This window comes from Elgaria multicarinata, chromosome 3 (genome assembly GCF_023053635.1).
Source record: "Elgaria multicarinata webbii isolate HBS135686 ecotype San Diego chromosome 3, rElgMul1.1.pri, whole genome shotgun sequence".
NCBI lineage: Eukaryota > Metazoa > Chordata > Lepidosauria > Squamata > Anguidae > Elgaria > Elgaria multicarinata.
Window position 1 is genome coordinate 162552258 of NC_086173.1, and position 20768 is coordinate 162573025.

At 44.3% G+C, this 20768-nt stretch overlaps 1 protein-coding gene across 1 annotated transcript; it reads left to right on the forward strand.

Moving 5' to 3' along the window:
* Window positions 1–1298: 1298 nt before the first annotated feature.
* LOC134396277 (zinc finger protein 585A-like) lies at window positions 1299–15312 on the forward strand. Its single transcript, XM_063122705.1, has 6 exons — window positions 1299–1499; window positions 2118–2579; window positions 2783–2903; window positions 6552–6637; window positions 7568–7688; window positions 10329–15312. Exons 1-6 carry the CDS (start codon window positions 1338–1340, stop codon window positions 12944–12946), a joined length of 3570 nt encoding a protein of 1189 aa, XP_062978775.1. The 5' UTR covers window positions 1299–1337; the 3' UTR covers window positions 12947–15312.
* The last annotated feature ends 5456 nt before the right edge of the window (window positions 15313–20768 follow it).

The window sequence follows — 20768 nt, forward strand, 5'->3', positions numbered from 1 at the left end:
TGGGAGGCTTCCTTCGGAGGAAACATGCCCTGGGTCCATCTTAACAGGGAAGCCCCTGGGAGACCCCGAGGCCCAGGGGTTTAGGGTTTTCCTAGCTGCCACAGTGGTGCTCAATGGGGGATTAATCCCATGGAAACGGGATTGCAGGCTTGGATTCCCAGGCAGAGAGAAATTGCTGCTCGGCCTTCTAAGGGTTAAAGGAAGGGGAGATGGATTCCTAGAGAGGAAGGGAATGAAGGGGAAGGGGGGAGTCCTCCAGAGCAAAAGCACCGCCCCATCTTGCTTGGTCTTTGGCGAGCAGCTGGAGGCAGCAAAGGGCGGCTGCGAGGAGGCCGGAGACGGTTCCTGCATCAACCCGGAGCCATCCGGAGTGAGGATCTGGACCCCCTTCTTCGGGGGGGGGGGGGAGACTGGCCGTTTACCCACCCACCCCCAGCAGGATCCGGTGAGCCCCCCCCCCCCGTCTCGCCCCGTGTGCGTCTGGATGCAGGAGCTCCAGAGAGCTGCACTGGGAGACCCGAGTGGGAAATGCGAGGCAGGAAAGCGAGGGGTGGGCAGGAAGACCCCCACCCCCAAGTGGAAAGGGGGCCAAGCTCACCTTCCCCAATCTGGCCCTCTCTAGCTGGATTGGACTACAACTCCCAGCATCCCCATGCTGGCTGGGGGGATTCTGGAAGCAGTAGTCCAATATTTAGGGAAGGCTCCAAATTGGGGGGGGGAAAGGCAGGGAGGCCTCAGGGCGGGAGGAGCTGAGAAGGGAGAGCGAAATAATAATAATAATAATAATAATAATAATAATAATAATAATAATATAATGCCCTGTCCTTTGGTTCCCCTCCCCTTTACTCCCTGGGGAAATGGCCCCTGCAGCTCTTCCTTCTTCGATTAGAGTGAGATCCTGTCCATAGGAGGCAATCCTATGCATGTTTACAGAGAGAGAGAAAATATTGAAACTCCCAGCCTGCCCCAGCCATACGCAAAACATGTTCCTGCCTTAATTAAGGGTGTTCATAAGAGCTCCTTCACAGAACGTCTTCTTGGCTTTGCAGGCCTTGGTCTCCCCGCTGACTTGGGCCGTCTTTGCCTTAAGGCAGAATCTGGAAAAAGAGGAATGCGATTCTTAGACCATGTTGGAGCACAAAGTGAAGATAGAAGAACAAAACTTTTCTGGCCATGAATTGGGAAAATCCCAGGGTGAGGACAACCCCAGCCCAGCTGTACAGAGCCAACGCTTCCAGCATTTCTGCTACCAGCAGGCCGGACCTCGAGATGTTTGCAGCCGACTCCATCATCTCTGCCGCCAGTGGCTGAAGCCAGGGCGACACACCAAGACTCAGATGCTGGACCTGGTGATCCTGGAGCAGTTCCTGACTGTCCTTCCCCCGGAGATGGAGACCTGGGTGAGAGAATGTGGTCTGAAGACCAGTTCCCAGGCGGTGGCCCTGGTAGAAGGTCTCCTCCTGAGCCAGGCAGTGGACAAGAAGCAGGAAGAGCAGCAGGTGAGAGCGTTTCATCCTGATCATTACAAGGGGGGTGATAATAGTTTCAGGAATAAAAAAATCGTGCCACGTCGAAGATTTCTCCGACATTTTCCCCACTGTTCTCCTTCAGTTTGATAGAAAAGAACTTGCTTTCAAAAAGCAGGCTGGAAAGGTCAGCTCCCTGTTCCATGGAAGGGAAGGCCAAACAGATCCACCCGGTTGGGGAGGGACCCCTGTCAGTCAGCTGTCTTGCTTCAGCTTAGAGGCAACTTGGAAAAATATATTTTACCTGAATTAACCGACCAACTGTAAGAAAGAAATAACATCAGAGGAGGGTCCAGCGGAGTCCCTTCCTCAGTTGTACGGGGGTATCGCAAGAACTTGAATAAGCTTTCCTCTCCAGATCAAAAATATATACAGTGCTGTGGGCAGAACTACAATAATGCTTGCTCTGTTCCTCGCTGACCTGACAGTAAGTCCAGCTTTACATTCTTGGCCAACAAGGGAATGGAGCAGGCAGCAAAGGGATATCCTGAAGCAATGTGGGCTGGGCCGCTTACATTACAATACCTGTTGTAGGACTCTACAAGGAAACCATGCTTCTGCAGAAGCAAACCTGTCTCTTTTGTCATGCAGAATCCGGCCAAAGAGGAAAGCGATCCTCCAGCCATGTTGCAGCCTGCCTTGGAGCACAAAGTGAAGACGGAAGGACAAGGCCTCCCTGGTTCTGAGTTAGGAAAATCCCCTCGTACCATTCAGGTTGGGAGCAGTGGGGAATTCTGGGGCAAAACCATGCAGAACTTCCAGGATACCCTCAATCCAGATGCACAGGTCCAGCGCTTCAGGCACTTTGGCTACCAGGAAGCCGAAGAGCTCCGAGAAGTTTGCAGCCATCTCCACGATCTCTGCCATCAGTGGCTGAAGCCAGAGCAATGCACAAAACTCCAGATCCTGGACCTGGTTGTCCTGGAGAAATTCCTGACTGTCCTGCCCCCAGAGATGGAGAGCTGGGTGAGGGAATGTGGAGCAGAGACCAGTTCCCAGGCGGTGGCCCTGGCAGAAGGCTTCCTGCTGAGCCAGGCTGAGGACAAGAAGCAGGTGAGAGTGTTTCATCCTGGCAGGTCCAAAAGGCTGAGACTATTTCCAAGGATAGTGTAAAGAATCTCCATGGTTTGCTCACTTATTTCATGGAAATCATTGGAAGAGGGGATGGCTCAGCCCCACCCATGACTTGTCCTGTACAATTTCTTTCCCTGTCTGCCCCCTGCCCTGTGTGATCCTCTCTGCCCTTTCCGGTGCAGGACCTGTTTGCCAAAAGGGCCACTGATATCCCCAAGGCACAGAAGGCTCCACCAGGACCCAATCAGAGGCCGCTGCTGGGGTGGATCTTGCAGGAGGGCGACAGACGGGCAACTTCACTGGGTAAGGATCATGGGGACATGTTTCTGTTCCGTATCTCCCTTTCCAGTATGCCTAAAATATGTGGGCTGCTTTTATGTCCCCCTGAGCCTGTGGGGAGGAAGGGGTCCTCTCCAACGAATGTTTTGTTTCAACAATCTAAGCATTTATGTATCCCAACCAGCACTTAGGCAATATGGGGAGAGGAGTTGTATAGATCAATCGACTGATACATAGACAGACACACACACACACACACACACACACACACACACACATGGAAAGACTGTTTCTGTGAGTTTGCATCTTGGCCAGCCCTACAGTCCCTCTGCCGGTCCCTCCTCCTCCCCATGGGAGGGTGGGGGAGAGCATGCAACCTAGGCTATAGGCCTGTTCAGAAGACCCCTTAAACCCTGCTGGTCAGGGTGGATTTAATCATGTGACTTCCCGCCCCACCAAAAAAAGTGCATTCCATTCATTGGATTTTTTGAAACTTAGCCCTTAAGAGGTAAGGGGCTCGTTCTGTGTGCATTGATTTGCAAAGGAACAATGGGATTGTGATCTCTGCAAACACAAATTCACCGTTTTGAGAACTGTAAAACCAAGCAGCTGTGATAATATCTTCTTGATAGAAAAATGGCCCAATAACCTTACAGAAACCTCTGGAAGAGCATGACGTTGTGAATGGATTAATGGAATTCATTTACCCCAAAATTTAAACACTGCATGAATATACAGCCTCATGCTACATAATTAAAAACTAATCCTTATTTCATGATGAATAACCTTTGGACTGTAATGTATCTTAAATAGAAATCTCTCTTTAGATAGATTTTTCTACAAAAAGGATTTTATTAAAAATAAATCCGGTTCAAATTTTTAAAATCGGGTTTATTTTTATTTTTTTCTTTAAAAAGTCATTGATTTTTATCCACCCTGCTGCTGGTTAAGGCTTTCGGTTAAGCAGCAGGGTTTAAGGTGTCTTGTGCAATGTGTTTTGCTAAATCCTGCTCACTCACTAACCACAGTCAGACTGTCTGCAGCAGGGTTAGCGGCTCTAACCGTGGCTTAAAGTGTTGTGTGCGACAGCACAGCTTGTGGTTAGTGCTAACCCAGAGAACCACAGTTTCGCCAACCCCAGAGCCTGAAGTGTTGTCTGAACAGGCCCTGTATCTCCAACTGCAAGGCCCAGAAAACACACCCCACCGCTGTCACTCCTGCTCATGCATATAAGCGGACCAACAAATCCCTAATAATATTGTTCCCTTGTGTGGGTTTCAGTTGAAAGCTGCTTTGTGGGTCGAGCTTGGTTAAATTTGAGGTATAAATGTATTTATTTATTTATTTATTTGATTTATTTATTAAATTAATATGCCGCCCCATAGCCGAAGCTCTCTGGGTGGTTTACAAAAGTTAAAAACAGTGAACATTAAAAAGTATACAAAATTTAAAACCATCAAATATATATATAAAACAACAGTATAAAACAACAATATCCATTTAAGCAACAACAGTTCTGAGGTCCATATAAAAAACAAACACTCTTAGCATATGTAGTTAAATGCTGTTAAATGCCTGGGAGAAGAGAATAGTCTTGACCTGGCGCCGAAAAGATAACAATGTTGGCGCCAGGCGAGCCTCATCGGGGAGATCATTCCATAATTGGGGGGCCACCACTGAAAAGGCCCTCTCCCTTGTTGCCATCCTCCGAGCTTCCCTCGGAGTAGGCACTCGGAGGAGGACCTTAGATGTTGAGCGCAGTGTACGGGTAGGTTCATGTCGGGAGAGGTGTTCCATCAGGTATTGTGGTCCCAAGCCGTGTAAGGCTTTATAGGCTTGTAATAAACAACTGGGAACCAATAAAATGTTGCCGTGTCGAGTGCTTCTGTTCAGAGCTTCACCAACTCTGGCCCTCACTGGGCTCTTTAGGGATTTCATTTTTCTTCAATTGGGGATATTTATTTATTTATTTTTGCATGTGGGTGTCGCTACGGCCCAACCTCAGCTATAGAACTCCACGGTGGAGTTTTTATAGCACTGTTGAAAAATGTGTTGTCTGGCGGGAAAACTCCACCCCACAGTGGAGGGTTGTTTTTTTAGAAAACACTCCACGCTGTGCAGAAGAGAGTTCCTGCACAACCGTTGCGTTGACTTTTCCCACTGGCTGCAGAGTTCCCTGGAGAAAGGAGCGAGTGTGGTTCTAGGAGAGCCACTGGGTTTGTTTTTTTGCAGCAATGGCTGATGGGATACCATCAGGAGGACCAGGAGAGCAGAGAGGATGGAGGAACTGTCAATCAAACATCACGATGGATTTTACTCAACTCCACGGTAGCCCACAGTCACACAGCGGTGGAGTTAGGACATGTTGTGTGGGGAGCACCCCCTAGAAACTCAACCGTTGAGTGGAGTTTTCCCACTGCGTTGACTAACGTGTTGTCTGAACTGAGCCAATGGCCTCTTCCAACTCTATGATTCTATGAAATAACGTATCCTATTGCTTTTCTCTCTCCTCTTTTTTATATAGGAATCTCTTCCTCCCTTCTCCTCCTCCAGCGTCTCCATCCCACTTGTAAAGAAGTCCCAAGTTTATATCTGTTGTTCTGTGATGTTTACTTTGCATGACCCCTGAGAGGCAGTAATATATCTGAGTAGGCCTGAAGCCTTTACTTCATTACTGTCAGAGGCCCGTTAGGAGTTGCCTGGCGATGTTCTGAAGCGGAGGGGAGGCGGGGGAGAATCACTTCAAATATCATGAGATGGGGCCTGGATCCGACGAACTCTGTTTTGGTTGGCTGGGTGGAAAAGAGCAGTTGGGAAATGACAGTGAGGGAGTCACAGTTGACAATTGTATTTCGCTAATCTGAGGAGAAGGTCTGCTGGTTGGTGTGGGTTTTTTCGAAAGGACTAAGAGAAAGCTGAGGAGAAAGTGAATAGCTAAGGACTGAATATTTTGCTATTCCTTCTCTGAGGGATAACCTTAACATGTCTAGTAAAGTTCATGACTAGGTTGCTGATGGCTGTATTATCCCAGGAACTTGCCCTACAATCTTGCCAGCAGAAGGTTATACAAACAGTCAAAAAAAAGCAGCCAATTAACAGGAGAAGCTTTGGGAGTCAGAGGAAGACGGCACCCATGAGCCCTGATAGTTATGTGCTACGTCCAGTATCTGAGGCTGTACGCCTATGTGCACCAGTTGTTGGGGAACATGGGTGGGAGGGTGCTGTTGCACCCTGTCCTGCTTTGTTGGTCCCTAGTCGACAGCTGGTTGGCCACTGTGTGAACCGAGGGCTGGACTAGATGGACCCTTGGTCTGATCCAGCCGGGTTCTTCTGACGTTCTTATCCACAGAATGAGGTGCTTTTCTCTGCTCTGTTATTATATTTGAGTCTCATCTTCCTCCTCCGACATCTCCATTCCATTCCCTGATTTCAGTTTTTCCCCCCTCTCAGTCAGTTAACATTCCTTGGTATTTTTGGCTCCCTTTTCATTTCCCCCTGTTAAGGTTCTTTGGTACCCTTGCCAAGTTCTGGGTTACGGCGGGTCTGCTGATACCTCCCCATTGTGCATGGATGGTACAGTTTGGGCTTCATCTTTGCAACTACGCTTTGACTAGAAATGAAATAGGGGGAAAGTTAAATGATTCTCACTTTTACGTTTTGTTTATCTCATAGGAAATGGAGAAAGGATGAGGAAAATACGTGCCAGCTCATCTCTTCATTGCGATCTGCTTGGAACAGCTTCTGGGAGACTGGATCAGGTAGGGCGCGTGATCAGTGAGGTGTTCTCTTTTCCTCCTCTGTAACTCCTGCACATCTACCTGGGCCTGAAAGAATCTGTCCTTGTTCCCTTTGCTCCTGTCAACATTGCCCACTAAGGAGATTGTGAATGCCTTGCATTAAGACTTCAATCTTGTAGAACCAATGTGATGGTATAATGCCAGCACTTCCCTGTTTTCACTGGCTGGCAGATCGTATCTGGACGAATTCAAAGTCCTCCTTTTAAGCTTTAAAATCTTAAAGCACTTGGAACCAGGTTATCTTAAGGAATATTTCCTGCATATTTACCTACCCTGACATGAAGGTTATCGTCTGAGGCCCTGTTCCAGGTACCCAAGGCGGAGGGGTGGGGGGGAGGCTACAAGAGAGAGGGCCTTTTCAGTGGTGGCACCCTGTCTGTGGAAGTCTCTCCCCAGAGAGGCTTTCCTGGCACCTCTGTTGTGGTCTTTCTGGCACCAGGTAAAGACCTTTTTATTCCCTCAGGCATTTTCAGAACGGTTTGGGGTGCTTTTTCTTTTACTCTGGCCTTCTGCTGATTTTAATTTGGTTTGATAATATTGTAATGGTTTTATTCTTTGTTACTGCTATTACCTTAGAGTAATGTAAGCCTATGTGGCAGGGTTTTGCTATTTTATTGTTTTACTCTGTACAGCACCATGTACACTGATGGTGCTATATAAATAATAATAATAATAATAATAATAATAATAATAATAATAATAATAATAATAATAAATGTTTGTGCTGGAGTTTTTCAGTTATTGCACACCACACAAAGAAATGGGTTGTTGGGTGCTTTAAAAGCAGAGTAAATAAGTAAAATTAATACATAGTGCAACCATGAGCTACGTCGTTTTCCTTTCTGATTGGGGTTAGAATTTTCTCCTCATGTACGATGTTTCTTCTTTCAGGTGACCTTTGAGGAGGTGGCTGTCCATTTTGACCAAGGGGAGTGGGCTCTGCTGGATCCGGACCAAAGAGCCCTGCACAGAGAAGTCACTAAAGAGATTTGTGACATCATGGCCTCTCTGAGTAAGTCTTTCCCTTCTTTGTTGTGGTTGATAAAATTGCTTTCCAAGAGCTAAAAGATCATTGCAGCCTCCTCCTGCACTCTTGCTACGTTAGCAGGCATTAGTCTCCTCTTCCTATCTGGGTGGCTTCTGAGAACTCTTCTGAGGACACTCTTAGTACACGGGCTTTCCTCAAAGACACAGTGTCTTTGAGATGTCTGGTTGGATGTGAGTGGCTGCTTCTTAGCTCACTTTTGGAGGAAGTGGAATTCCCCAAGGCTCCAATCTCACATACTTCAGGCTATAAGCAGTGCCCTGCTGGATTGACCCAAAGTCCATCTAGTCCAGCATGTGACTTTCCACATGTGCCAGCAGAGGCCCCCTGGAAATCCACAAAAAGGCAGGAAGGCCTTAGCTTCCTCCCGATCATCAAAAGGTGGGGTAGCTATCTAATAAAACATGGGAAAGGTGATCATTCATTTCCCTGTATATTCTCTTTCATGGAAAATTAACGCTTGGACAAATTTACCTTCATTAGCAACTCAGTTTGCGCTTCAGGATTGTCGATTTGACGACGGAGGGCTTCCTGGAGCCTATTGACAAAATCTATAAAAGGTTCACTGGCTTTTTGTCAAATTGTGGAGAACCCCTGGTTAGGCTTCCCTGAGGCTGGCACGCGAGTGAAAGCTTTGAAAGCTGCCTCTGAGGAAATTTGGAGAGTAGCTGCTGGCAAAACGATCTGCGCTTGAGGCGTGCCAAAGGCTCCGGAGCCATAAAGTTGGACAGGAATATACATTCCGCCTGACTGGGCTGCACGGGACAGACACTGTTGCCGAAACTCACTGTCCCATACTACATATTGAGCAGGGTTTAAAAGCATTCGTACAGTGGTTTTCTAGTCTTCTGGAACTAGGATGTGATTACGCATTAAAGCCTCTAACATGCCTCTCACATAAGTACTATCCAGCCCCATATCTCGAATGCCTTTCTGAAGCTCTGTGAGGACAGGGTATGGCAAGGGTTTATAATCTACAATACAGGCACCCTGTGCATCTACTTCACCCGTATCGTGCACGGGGCATAAAAAAAGCATTTCTGACATTTCTGCTACGTCTCCTTGGCCGCTAGTTAGTTGGGCTTCTAAAACTTGACGAGGCGAAACATATTGAGGTGACTGCTGATCAGGAACTGGTGCTGACGTAGAAGCGGGGGCTATGAAAGGTTTTGGCTCACATATCTCTACTGCATTGTAGCGCGGTAGTGGATTAATGCTCAAACCGCTGGTAGACAAATTAGTCGAAGCTGGATGATGGAATTTTTGAGAGCTACTCGACACTGATACCAGGAAAGCAGAATCTCAACAGGGGCGCAGGGTTCTTGATGAAACATAGTCCCTATCTTTTCCCAAACGGACAACCGGAGCGACCCGCGCTCCAGATACCAGGGACACACCTTCCCTATCTCCCCAACCAGCTTCTGAAACGAGGACTCTGTTCCGTGTCCTCCTGTTTTATGAACAATGCGGGTTAATTCCGCGGCATGTTTCTGCTGGAGGTGGGATAGATTGCAGCCCATACTCACCGCAAGAAGGGGTCTCAAAGAGACGAGGGTGCACCACGGGGCCTGTGCCAGGCGACGGCTAGTGTGTTGACGGCTGCTTGGTCCCTGTTCAGGCGCCACTTGAAGGAGACTCGTACGCCGATGTGAGGGCAGAACCTTCTTTATTGTACATGCAGTGTAGCTATATAGATCTTTCCCCCCCTTTCTTCCCCCCCTCTTCCTATGTGGAGCCATTTTCATTATCACCTTGCTCTTGTGTGAGGCCAGAGGTAAATAAGACCTTTGTTCCTGTGTGAGGCTAGAAGTAAACAAGACGTGCCATGGATAAGAAAGGGATGTGATAAGGAATGTGATAAGGGGGCAGGACGGTCAGACCCGTGATTCCATAGGCAGTATGCTGCCATAAGGAAACCCAGATCTGCCACGTCAGCCCTAATTGTCAGCACTATTCCAAAGTCCTTCATTCCCTTCACGCAAAGCACAGAGTCTGCCACTGAGCCGTGGGTCCCTCCTGCTTTATCTTCTCCATCTTTAAGAGAGCAGAGCAGCACGCTTGGAGTTTTTCAATTTAAATACGTAACAAGGCCCATTGAGCATTTTACATGGAAAGTGTTGCGGAGGGGATATAGTGTTATCAAATAAGTAAATTCATTTAGAGATCCTGGCTGGCCTGAGACTCTGCAGAAAGCCTTATTCTGAGAACTGCAGCTCAGTGTCTATGGACTGCAATCTACTTACCAGTTCATGCAAACCAGCATAATATGTTTAGTACAAACAGATATTTAATTTATTAACTGATTGATTGATTGATTGATTAATTAATTAAACCATGTTGACACCGTTCTCCAGCTGAAAGGAACAAGACAGCTTTTGTAAAGTGGCTGACAATCTAAAAGATGCAACACAAAGGTCATACAACAACTATCTTTTATGGAAACAATTGAGGGAGAGGAAGGGACTTGATGGAGCTTGCCCCATCTTTCCTTCCGCTTCGGACTAATGGAATCACTCTTACTAGACAACTGTTAACTAACAGAGGTATTGCTTTGATTTCAGGGTCTGTTTCCTTCATGGCCTCTTTTCAATTGTCTCTCCTCTCCAGGAGGCAATGGGTGTGTCAGCGAGAATGAAGGAGAAGCACGCAAGGCGTCATTGCCAACAGCGAGAACTGAAGCACAAAACCATAGAAGGAATGAAGCCCCTGCTTCTCAGGACGGTGATAGCTGCGAAATCTCAGTCCAAGAAATAATACACAATGGAAGGGAGAGATGTAATTGCCTTCAGTTTGGGAATGGCTTAAGTTGTAAATCAAGTCTTACTCTTAATAGAGGAATTCCCACAGGGCACAAATCTTTCAAATGCTGTGAGTGTGGAAAGACCTTCATTCTGAAGAAATACCTGACTTCCCATCAAAGAATTCACACAGGGGAGAAACCATTTAAATGCTTGGAGTGCGGAAGGAGCTTCAGTCAGAGAGGAAATCTTATGTCACACCACAGAATTCACACGGAATCATTTAAATGCTTGGAGTGTGGGAAGAGCTTCCATCAGAGCTCACAACTTATTGCACACCAAAAAAATCACAGAAGGAAAAAACCATTTAAATGCTTGGAATGTGGAAAGAGCTTCCGTTGGAACTCATACCTTATTTCACATCAAAGAACTCACACAGGAGAGAAACCATTTAAATGCTTAGAGTGCGGAAAGAGCTTCCATCAGAGTTCGCACCTTACTGCACACCAAATAATTCACACTGGGGAGAAACCGTTTAAATGCTCAGAGTGTGGAAAGCGCTTCCATTGGAGTGGAAGCCTAATGAGACACCAAAAAAATCACACGAGGGAGAAACCATTTAAATGTTTGGAATGCGGAAAGAGCTTTAGTCAAAGTTCACAACTAATGACACACCAAAAATATCACACAGGAGACAAACCATTTAAGTGTTCAGAGTGTGGAAAGAGCTTCAGTCAGAATTCACACCTAATTGCACACCAAAGAATTCACACCACGGAGAAACCATTTAAATGCTTGGAGTGTGGAAAGAGCTTCCGTCAGAGCTGGCACCTTACTGCACATCAAAGATTTCACACAAGGGAGAAACCGTTTAAATGTTTGGAGTGTGGGAAGAGCTTCAAATGGAGTGGAAGCCTAATGAGACACCAAAAAAATTGCACGAGAGAGAAACTATTTAAATGCTTGGAATGTGGTAAGAACTTTTGTCAAAGGTCACGACTAATGACACACCAGAAAAATCACACAGGAGACAAACTCTTTCAATGCTCAGAATGTGGAAAGAGCTTCAGTCAGAACTCAAACCTTATTGCACACCAACGAATTCACACCGGGGAGAAACCATTTAAATGCTCGGAGTGTGGAAAGAACTTTAAACAGAGTTCCCACCTAATGACACACCAAAGAATTCACACAGGGGAGAAGCCATTTAAATGCTTGGAGTGCGGAAAGAGCTTTCGTCAGAGCTGGTACCTTACTGCACACCAAAGAATTCACACAGGGGAGAAAATGTTTAAATGCTCTAAATGTGGAAAGAGCTTCAATTGGAGTGGAAGCCTAATGAGACACCAAAAGAATCACATGAGAGAGAAACCATTTAAATGCTTGGAATGTGGAAAGAACTTTAGTCAAAGTTCACAACTAATAACACACCAAAAATATCACTCAGGGGATAACCCATTTAAATGCTCAGACTGTGGAAAGTGCTTTAGTCAGAACTCAAACCTTATTGCACACCAAAGAATTCACACAGGGGAGAAACCATTTAAATGCTTAGAGTGTGGAAAGAGCTTCCGTCAGAGCTGGCACTGTAGTACACACCAAAGAATTCACACAGGGGAAAAACCTTTTAAATGCTTGGAGTGTGGAAAGAGCTTCCGTCAGAGCTGGCACCTTACTGCACACCAAAGAATTCACACAGGGGAGAAAATGTTTAAATGCTCTGAATGTGGAAAGAGCTTCCATTGGAGTAGAAGCCTAATGAGACACCAAAAGAATCACATGAGGGAGAAACCATTTAAATGTTTGGAATGCGGAAAGAGCTTTAGTCAAAGTTCACAACTAATGACACACCAAAAATATCACACAGGAGACAAACCATTTAAATGCTCAGAGTGTGGAAAGAGCTTCAGTCATAATTCAAACCTAATTGCACACCAAAGAATTCACACCGGGGAGAAACCATTTAAATGCTTGGAGTGTGGAAAGAGCTTCCGTCAGAGCTGGCACCTTACTGCACACCAAAGAATTCACACAGGGGAGAAACCGTTTAAATGCTTGAAGTGTGGAAAGTGCTTCAGTCAGAGCTCGTCCCTTGTGGCGCACCAAAGAATTCACATGAAGGAGAACTCATTTAAATGTTCAGAGTGTGGAAAGATCTATACAAGGAGAACTTTCCTTATTTCACATCAAAAGAAATGTCATACAACGGGCAGTGGTAGCGTCACCAGACAGGAATGGCGGCTTAGGGCTATTGCTCCACGGCCTGCAATAACTTTAAAAACACAGAACATTTGTCAAAATCCTGGGACTCATCAGTTAATGCAAACCCCTTGGACGTGTAACAGGAAACTACTGGCATACAGGAGAGAGACTGAAAATAGTATTTTGGTGCCAGAAGCCACTCTGACAACAGCCCAAGTGTGGTATCTGAACAAGTTCATCACAGCAGAAGCACTTCAAATTACCACCACCACTTATAAGCACTGACAACTTTGGGCCTGTCCAGACAACACAATAAGCCATGGTTAGGCCGCTAACCCTTTGGCAGTAACTGGTTAGGGAGCATGCTTAAACCATGGTTATATAGCCACCATCATTAGGAATGGTTCACACAACACGCCAAGCCTTCATGTTTAGTTCAGAATGCTTAACCATCATGGCTTAACATGTTATCTGAACAGTGTTACTATACACATCTGTCAGAAGTAAAGGCTATGGCAATCTGGGATATGGTAATGAAGCTCAAATACAGGGATTAGAGGGCAGACTATAAATTGAGAGATTTCTATTCAAGTAATAATCTGCTTGTCAGACAGTTTAGAAGAGGCAAAGTCCCAAGAGATACCACCTTCATGGGATAGAATCCATCAGATCAGGCATTTTATTAACCATGAGGTTACACATCAGGCTACTTGGAACTTTACCCGTTTGAACAAGGAATGCATTGTTTTCAGGCGTACACGAAATAATAATATCCTTAATAATGCTACACCTTAGCTGTCTACAGTTTTACAGCCATTTGATGAAATGATCTCAAATGAAGTATGACAGATATGGAATGAACCTGTATTTGTCAGAAAAAGCTATGAGTTCAGTGTTGGCCAAATTTCAGAGAAGTCTTCTTAAGGCTTATTCACAGGTGGTATTTGGCCCCTATTCAACTCACCTGCATCACAGGTGCATCCTCTGAGACATGGAAAGGGTGTAGGAAGGTATGTACCTACTGCCACTGTCTGGTAGTATTCTGTACATGCTTCCAAACTGAATCGGGTTTGATTCCAAAACAAACGTTCATTTTGAGCTCCAAACTTGCTTTGCTGAACATTTTTGTGGCCATGAATAAGGACAATCTCTATAAAGTCTTGATCACCTCCTTGTTATTTGCTGACTTGAAATAGTCAAAAGATGGAAAGAAACCACACGTATCCCAAAGGAATCCATGTTCATAAGACAGCATTTGCAAAAAGGTTATCCAAGAAGATAATTACCGTATTCAAATAAAGTTATCCAGAGGACAATTACACATGGCGGTATTTCGGCCCGTTTCATGTAACTTTATTCTGTATGCGAGAAATGACAGTGACACAGACCAATTCCACCTTCCCACAGGAGTATATTGCAAAATCAATTTGGATGATGTTCACAAATAACATGTATAGTTGTAAGAGAACCTCTTCACATGGTTTCTTGCTTTTAAGTTGTATATTATGTTGTCTTAATAAAACAAAACATTCACACGTTAAAATTGATGTGAATGTTTAGAGCAGAGTTGGTCAACTTTGGAAGGTCTTTGGGCTATTTTTACTCCCCCAGACACCCCCCATGTGGGCTGCTTCTCAAGCCATTTTTTTTTAAATAAAATGGTGTCCAGAATGGTACGGATACCAAAAGGGTCAAATTAGGTCCACACTGGGGAGTGGTAACTAAGGAAACTTAATAGACATTTAAGGATACAGTTTGGGGTTAAGCATAAATTAAGGATGAGCATGTTTGAGCAGTCTGGGGGTCATTTTAGCCCCCCAAGCACTGCACACACCCCTACTGCGGGCGCTGAAAGAGAAAATGGAGATGAAATAGCTGAAACGGAGCACCAAAAGGGGTCAAAATTGCCTCTCTCTTTTTTTTGCAAGGCTCCCTTTCTTAGAACATGGAGATAAACACTTTTCTTTACAGGGAGAGGTGTGAGGCTCAGAGCTGCTGAGGGATTCAATCTTTACTTCTGAGTAGAGATGCAAAGACTCGTCCCACTTAGTTCTGAGTAAGTTTATAAAGGGTAAGGAGCCATTCTTGGCCCTGCCCACTCTGCTTTTGGCCACACCCACAGATGCTGTGCTCCACCGCACCCCCAGACCTTTAGCAGACGGGCCTGAAAAGTTCATCACCTGTGATCTAAGGGATCAGGTCTATAGCTTGGTGGTTCTTTTGCATTCGTCACTGTCTCTCAGGGGCTGGTAATTTCTGTAGTGAGGAGTGCCGCTAATCAGCTCCTCTCTTCAGTCATCCATGCCCAGGTAACTTTTCATTTGTACAATTGAAAGACCGTTCGGAAAGTTCAGCTGACGCAGAATATGGCGGCAAGAGGTTTGTGCGTTGTGAACATATTGCACTGGTCATTTCTTGCCTTCGCTCATTTCCGATTCGTTTCTGAGACCAATTCAAAGAGCTGGATTTCCCCTATAAAGCACTACATGGCTTGGAACCTCTGTACCCGAGGAAACATGTTCGAAAGTCCAAGAAGACCCAAAGGTTTTTGCCTGGTGCCCTCTCCATCTGAAATGTGGCAGGGCCTTTTCCTTGGTGGGCACCACCTGATTGTGAACAGTGTCCCTAGAAAATGCTTGCTTTTTAATCACTCAGGCTTTTTTTTTAAAAAAAACATATTTTTAAACATCTGCAATGTTCCATAAAAGTTCAGATTTATTATTTTAAGTTTGATATTAATGTTACTTTAGTCTCTGACATTGACCTTAAAAATAAAATAAACACCCTATGGGATGTTTGTAACTCTCCTCTTGTGTGTGTTTTTATTCTCTGCTGATGTTCTATTGCTTTATGCTAATGTTACTTTTGTATTATATTTTATGCTTCTGTTGATAGATAAACCAATAAATGTAAATAATAAATGCTGTACACTTTTTTTTACAGTACAAACTTTATTATTTACAGTGTAAAGAACATTACATCTCTTTCTCTGCCCCCTCTAGGCATGTAAAAAGTGTCTTTCTTTTAGTCAAATTTCTTTACTTACTAGCTGTACCTGGCCACGCGTTGCTGTGGCTCAGTCTGGTTAAATGGAAAAGAAACAAAAGAGAAAGCGCACATTTCTAATATGTTTAATTTCACAGTGCTTGTTGGTATACAAAAAAATTTGTTGTTCCATTGTCTGTGCAGATATAGAGATTGTCTGGTTTGCCGACTCTAGAACACGCAACTATAATTGTCCATGTGAGAACCAATCCGTGTCTAGATCTAAAACGCACAATTCTAAAGATTGGCCCTGAGCTTTGTTGATGGTGATTGCAAACGCCAATCGAATTGGGAATTGCAATCTCTTAAATTGAAATGGCATATCTGTTGGAATCATAGGAATGCGAGGAATGAGGACATCTTCACCTTTGAAAGGTCCTGTCAAGATTGTTGCTTCTACGACATTGCTTAGTAATTTTTTTACCGCAAGCCGCATGCCGTTGCAAAGCTTTGGCTGGTTGATATTTCGCAACATGATAATTGGCACGCCGATTTTCAATTGCAGTACGTGCGGTGGCATCCCTGGCAGACCGAGTGAATTAAAAAATTCTGTTGGATAATTAACCGCTTCATCTGCTTCCACAACAGTGTCGACGGACTTGTATGTTAAGTTCGTAGACATCTTTGTTCGTGGCTCAAGAATAGCTTGTTCACTCAGCCAATCGTGATTCTTATAATTGGTTTGAATATTGGGAAATACTTTTTCAACCAATTCTTCTTTTGACGTCACTAAATTGCAGAAGTTATGAGGCAATGAAATTCATCCAGAGGTCAGATCAACCGGCACCTTTCCGTTTCCAATTTCCAGCAATTGATGTGAGAATATCTCAGCTGATCGATCGTTTTGCAGCTGGACACGCATATTTGTAGTTAATTTTAATGTCTTTACGTGTCGCCACAAAGTAGAGTATTTCAGGGAAGCATTTATTTCGTCCGCTGGTGTCGATCAAGGAATTGTAATGTTTGCCTGAAATCTCCTGCAAGCAATATTAATGCGTTCCGAAATGGTCTGATGTTTCCACGCAAATCTTGCAATGATCGATCAAGAGCCTCGAGCGATTTTTTGTGCGCCATTGTGCATTCATCCCAAACAATAAGTCTGCATTTTTGCAATACTTTTCCCATGCCGGATGCTTTGGAAATGTTGCACGTGGGAGTTTCAATGAATTGCATGTTCAATGGCAATTTCAAAGCAGAATGAGCAGTTCTTCCACCTTGTAGCAATGTCTCAGCTATTCCGGACGACGCAAGAGCTAAGGTTATGTCATTTTGGGATCGAATTGCTGCCAGAATCAATGTAATTAGGAACGTTTTACCAGTTCCTCCTGGCGCATCTAAGAAGAAGATTTCTCCAACCCCGTTATTGACAGTTTGCATTATTTGATCGTAAATGCCATTTTGCTGAAGCGTTAGCTTAGGAATATTTGATTGCACATACGACAAAAGATCACCTGTGTTGTAATTTTGTTCACGACGCAATTCTACATGGAACGAAGCACGCGTCATTTTGACATAACGTGAAGAAAGCAGTTAACGTTGTAGCCAGTGGATTCAGGGCTATTTGTTGCACATTTGCAGCTGTGAAATAAACGCGTTGTCCATTTTCTAGATGTACTGCTAAGTGAACAACAGCTTGACTTCGTTCATGTATGGGAAGAATTCGCCATACAGCTTCATTGCTGCTTATGTATCTTCCAGCCTGACCAGCATGTGTTCCTTTTACATCCAACAGATGGCACTGTTTTTCAAAATAAGCATGTTTTTACCTGTCACAGGTGTGGTGAGGAGGTTAGTGGGTTTTGGCCCCTCTGCTAGGCCGGAATCTCCTGGCAGTTACCTTTCTTCAGAACTTGGAACTTCCATAGAAGGCCGCAGTTCCGAGAAACATCGCTAGATGGCGCGAAATGGGAGAGAAGGCAGAGGCAGTGGGTTGGCCTACTGGTTGGTGATGTCACAATGACTTCTCTCCTATTTGCATAACTGGCTTGGAGGAGGCATCTGGGCTTTTATATACCCTATTTCTTCGATTCTAAGACACACTTTCATCCCCATCTATTATATAGTTACATTAAAAACATGCGCGTATTCGAATGCAACGTTGTGTCAAAATTTCAAAGCAATTGGAGAAGAACTTTCGGAGATTTTAGATTAAAAAGAATGTTTTTACCTGTCACAGGTGTGGTGAGGAGGTTAGTGGGTTTTGGCCCCTCTGCTAGGCCGGAATCTCCTGGCAGTTACCTTTCTTCAGAACTTGGAACTTCCATAGAAGGCCGCAGTTCCGAGAAACATCGCTAGATGGCGCGAAATGGGAGAGAAGGCAGAGGCAGTGGGTTGGCCTACTGGTTGGTGATGTCACAATGACTTCTCTCCTATTTGCATAACTGGCTTGGAGGAGGCATCTGGGCTTTTATATACCCTATTTCTTCGATTCTAAGACACACTTTCATCCCCATCTATTATATAGTTACATTAAAAACATGCGCGTATTCGAATGCAACGTTGTGTCAAAATTTCAAAGCAATTGGAGAAGAACTTTCGGAGATTTTAGATTAAAAAGAATGTTTTTTCCTGTCACAGGTGTGGTGAGGAGGTTAGTGGGTTTTGGCCCCTCTGCTAGGCTGGAATCTCCTGGCAGTTAACTTTCTTCAGAACTTGGAACTTCCATAGAAGGCCGCAGTTCCGAGAAACATCGCTAGATGGCGCCAAAAAGGAAAGAACATGGAAATAGGAGAGAAGGCAGAGGCAGTGGATTGGCCTACTGGTTGGTGATGTCACAATGACTTCTCTCCTATTTGCATAAGTGGCTTGGAGGAGGCCTCTGGGCTTTTATATACCCTATTTCTTCGATTCTAAGACACGCTTTTGTCCCCATCTATAATATAGTTACATAAAAACACGCGCGTATTCGAATGCAACGTTGTATCAAAATTTCAAAGCAATCGGTGAAGAACTTTCGGAGATTTTAGATTAGGAACAAACAAACATTTACATTTTTATTTATATAGATAGATTTAGGGTGACCATATGAAAAGGAGGACAGGGCTCCTGTATCTTTAACAGTTGCATGGAAAAGAGAATTTCAGCAGGTGTCATTTGTATATATGGAGAACCTGGTGAAATTTCCTCTTCATCACCACAGTTAAAGCTGCAGGTGCCCTGCCCTCTTTTAAATCTGGTCACTCGAGTATAGCTCCTGCAGCTTTAACTGTTGTGATGAAGCGGGAATTTCACCAGGTGCTGCATGCATCCAAATGACCCCTGCTGAAATTCCCTTTTCAATGCAACTGTTAAAGATACAGGAGCTCTGTCCTCCTTTTCATACGGTCACCCTAACTTATTGCATTTTTATACTGCCAAATAGCCAAAGCTCTCTGGGCGGTTTACAAAAATTAAAACCATGGAAACCACTCAAAATAAAAAACAGTATAAAATATAATATAAAATACAATATAAAACCACAACCAAAATATAATTGAGCAGCAATGCAGAAATTAATACGGATGTAAAATACAAATTTAAAACAGCAAAGTTAACATTGAATGAATACCTTTATTGAATAAGTCTTCTGACCATTTCAAAAAAATCACATAACCATTAAGAACAAACAGACATTACTTAAAATTTATGATTTAAAATTTTAAAACAATATTAACATTAGTTAACATTAAGTTGATAGACTGTTAAAATGCTGAGAGAATAAAAAGAGTATAGTGTAGGTGCCAGGTGAACCACTTTAGGGAGCTCATTCCACAGCCAGGGTGCCACAGCAGAGAAGGCCCTCCTGCAAAACTGAATTTGAAAAGTACATTAAAAAAAATTAACAAAATTAGGAAACTTGGTAATGTAGTTAGGGAGCATGGAAGGTGAGGGGAACATGGCATGCCTAGATTCTTGGCTTTGTTACTTTCTGACTAGTCTCTCGTCTTCTGTATATATTTTTTATTTTATCCCCTTGTCTCTGAAACCTCACTAACCCTGCCAAAGCAGCCTCTTTAATTATGACAGAGAATGGCAGGTGTAGAGATTGCATCAGTCAGAACAGAGAGTTCTGAGCATGTGAAGAGCGTCTTCGTTTCACTCAAATGCAAAACCGCATAAGCTCGATATTTTTAAAAAATATTAACTAGCAGAATTTGCAATCTTTTTCTTTTTTGTATATAAAGATGGGTTGTATTAGCTGTTGTGTGGCATGGAAAGGTGTGAATTTGTGTGTGTGTGTGTGTCTTCCTGGCTTTGTGTCCTTCTTTCGGTGTAGCCTCTCATCTCCCATAGGTCTTTGTTTCGCTGTCTGTGAAGCCTCCTGGTTGCTTGGCTGGAACCTGATGCACCCAGACTTCAGAATGGGTGGGGAGAAGTGGAGGCAATGGGAGGCTTCCTTCAGAGGAAACATGCCCTGGATTAGGGTGACCCTATGAAAAGGAGGACAGGGCTCCTGTACCTTTAATAGTTGCATAGAAAAGGGAATTTCAGCAGGTGTTACTTGTATATATGGAGAACCTGGTGAAATTCCCTCTTCATCACAACAGTTAAACTGCAGGAGCTATACTAGAGTGACAAAGTTTAAAAGAGGGCAGGGCTCCTGCAGCTTTAACTGTGGTGATGAAGAAGAAATTCCACCAGGTTCCCCATGTATACAAATGACACCTGATGAAATTCCCATTTCAATACAACTGTTAAAGATACAGGAACCCTGTCCTCCTTTTCATATGGTCACCCTAGGTTAAAACCAGCACCTTGAATGGGGCTTGGAAACCCACAGGCAGCCAATGCCAGCAGCCCAGAGTCGTTCTTATATGTTTGAACCTTCTGGTTTTTGTTTTGTTTTCAAAACTGTCTTTGGTCTTTAAGTGAGAGGCTTTAATGTTGATGCTAAAGTGACAGAAAACCCCAAGGAGACAATCCTAGGGTGAGGTAAAGAGAAAAAGGAATCCCTGCTAAAGCTGTTCTCTCCAGTGCACGTCTACTCGGAAGTAAGTGGCTGCCTCCCTGTTAGTAAATGTTGCAGCCTTGAGACTGCAGTTTTGTGCACACTTACCTGGGAGTAAGACCTGTTGAAGTCACT

Bases quoted from the DNA above. Each gene is read 5' to 3' on its own strand.
- LOC134396277 (XM_063122705.1), top strand. From the start codon at position 1,338: ATGCTGGACCTGGTGATCCTGGAGCAGTTCCTGACTGTCCTTCCCCCG. The intron at 1,500-2,117 runs GTGAGAGCGTTT...TTTGTCATGCAG, and splicing joins AGAAGCAGGAAGAGCAGCAG to AATCCGGCCAAAGAGGAAAG. The intron at 2,580-2,782 runs GTGAGAGTGTTT...TTTCCGGTGCAG, and splicing joins AGGCTGAGGACAAGAAGCAG to GACCTGTTTGCCAAAAGGGC.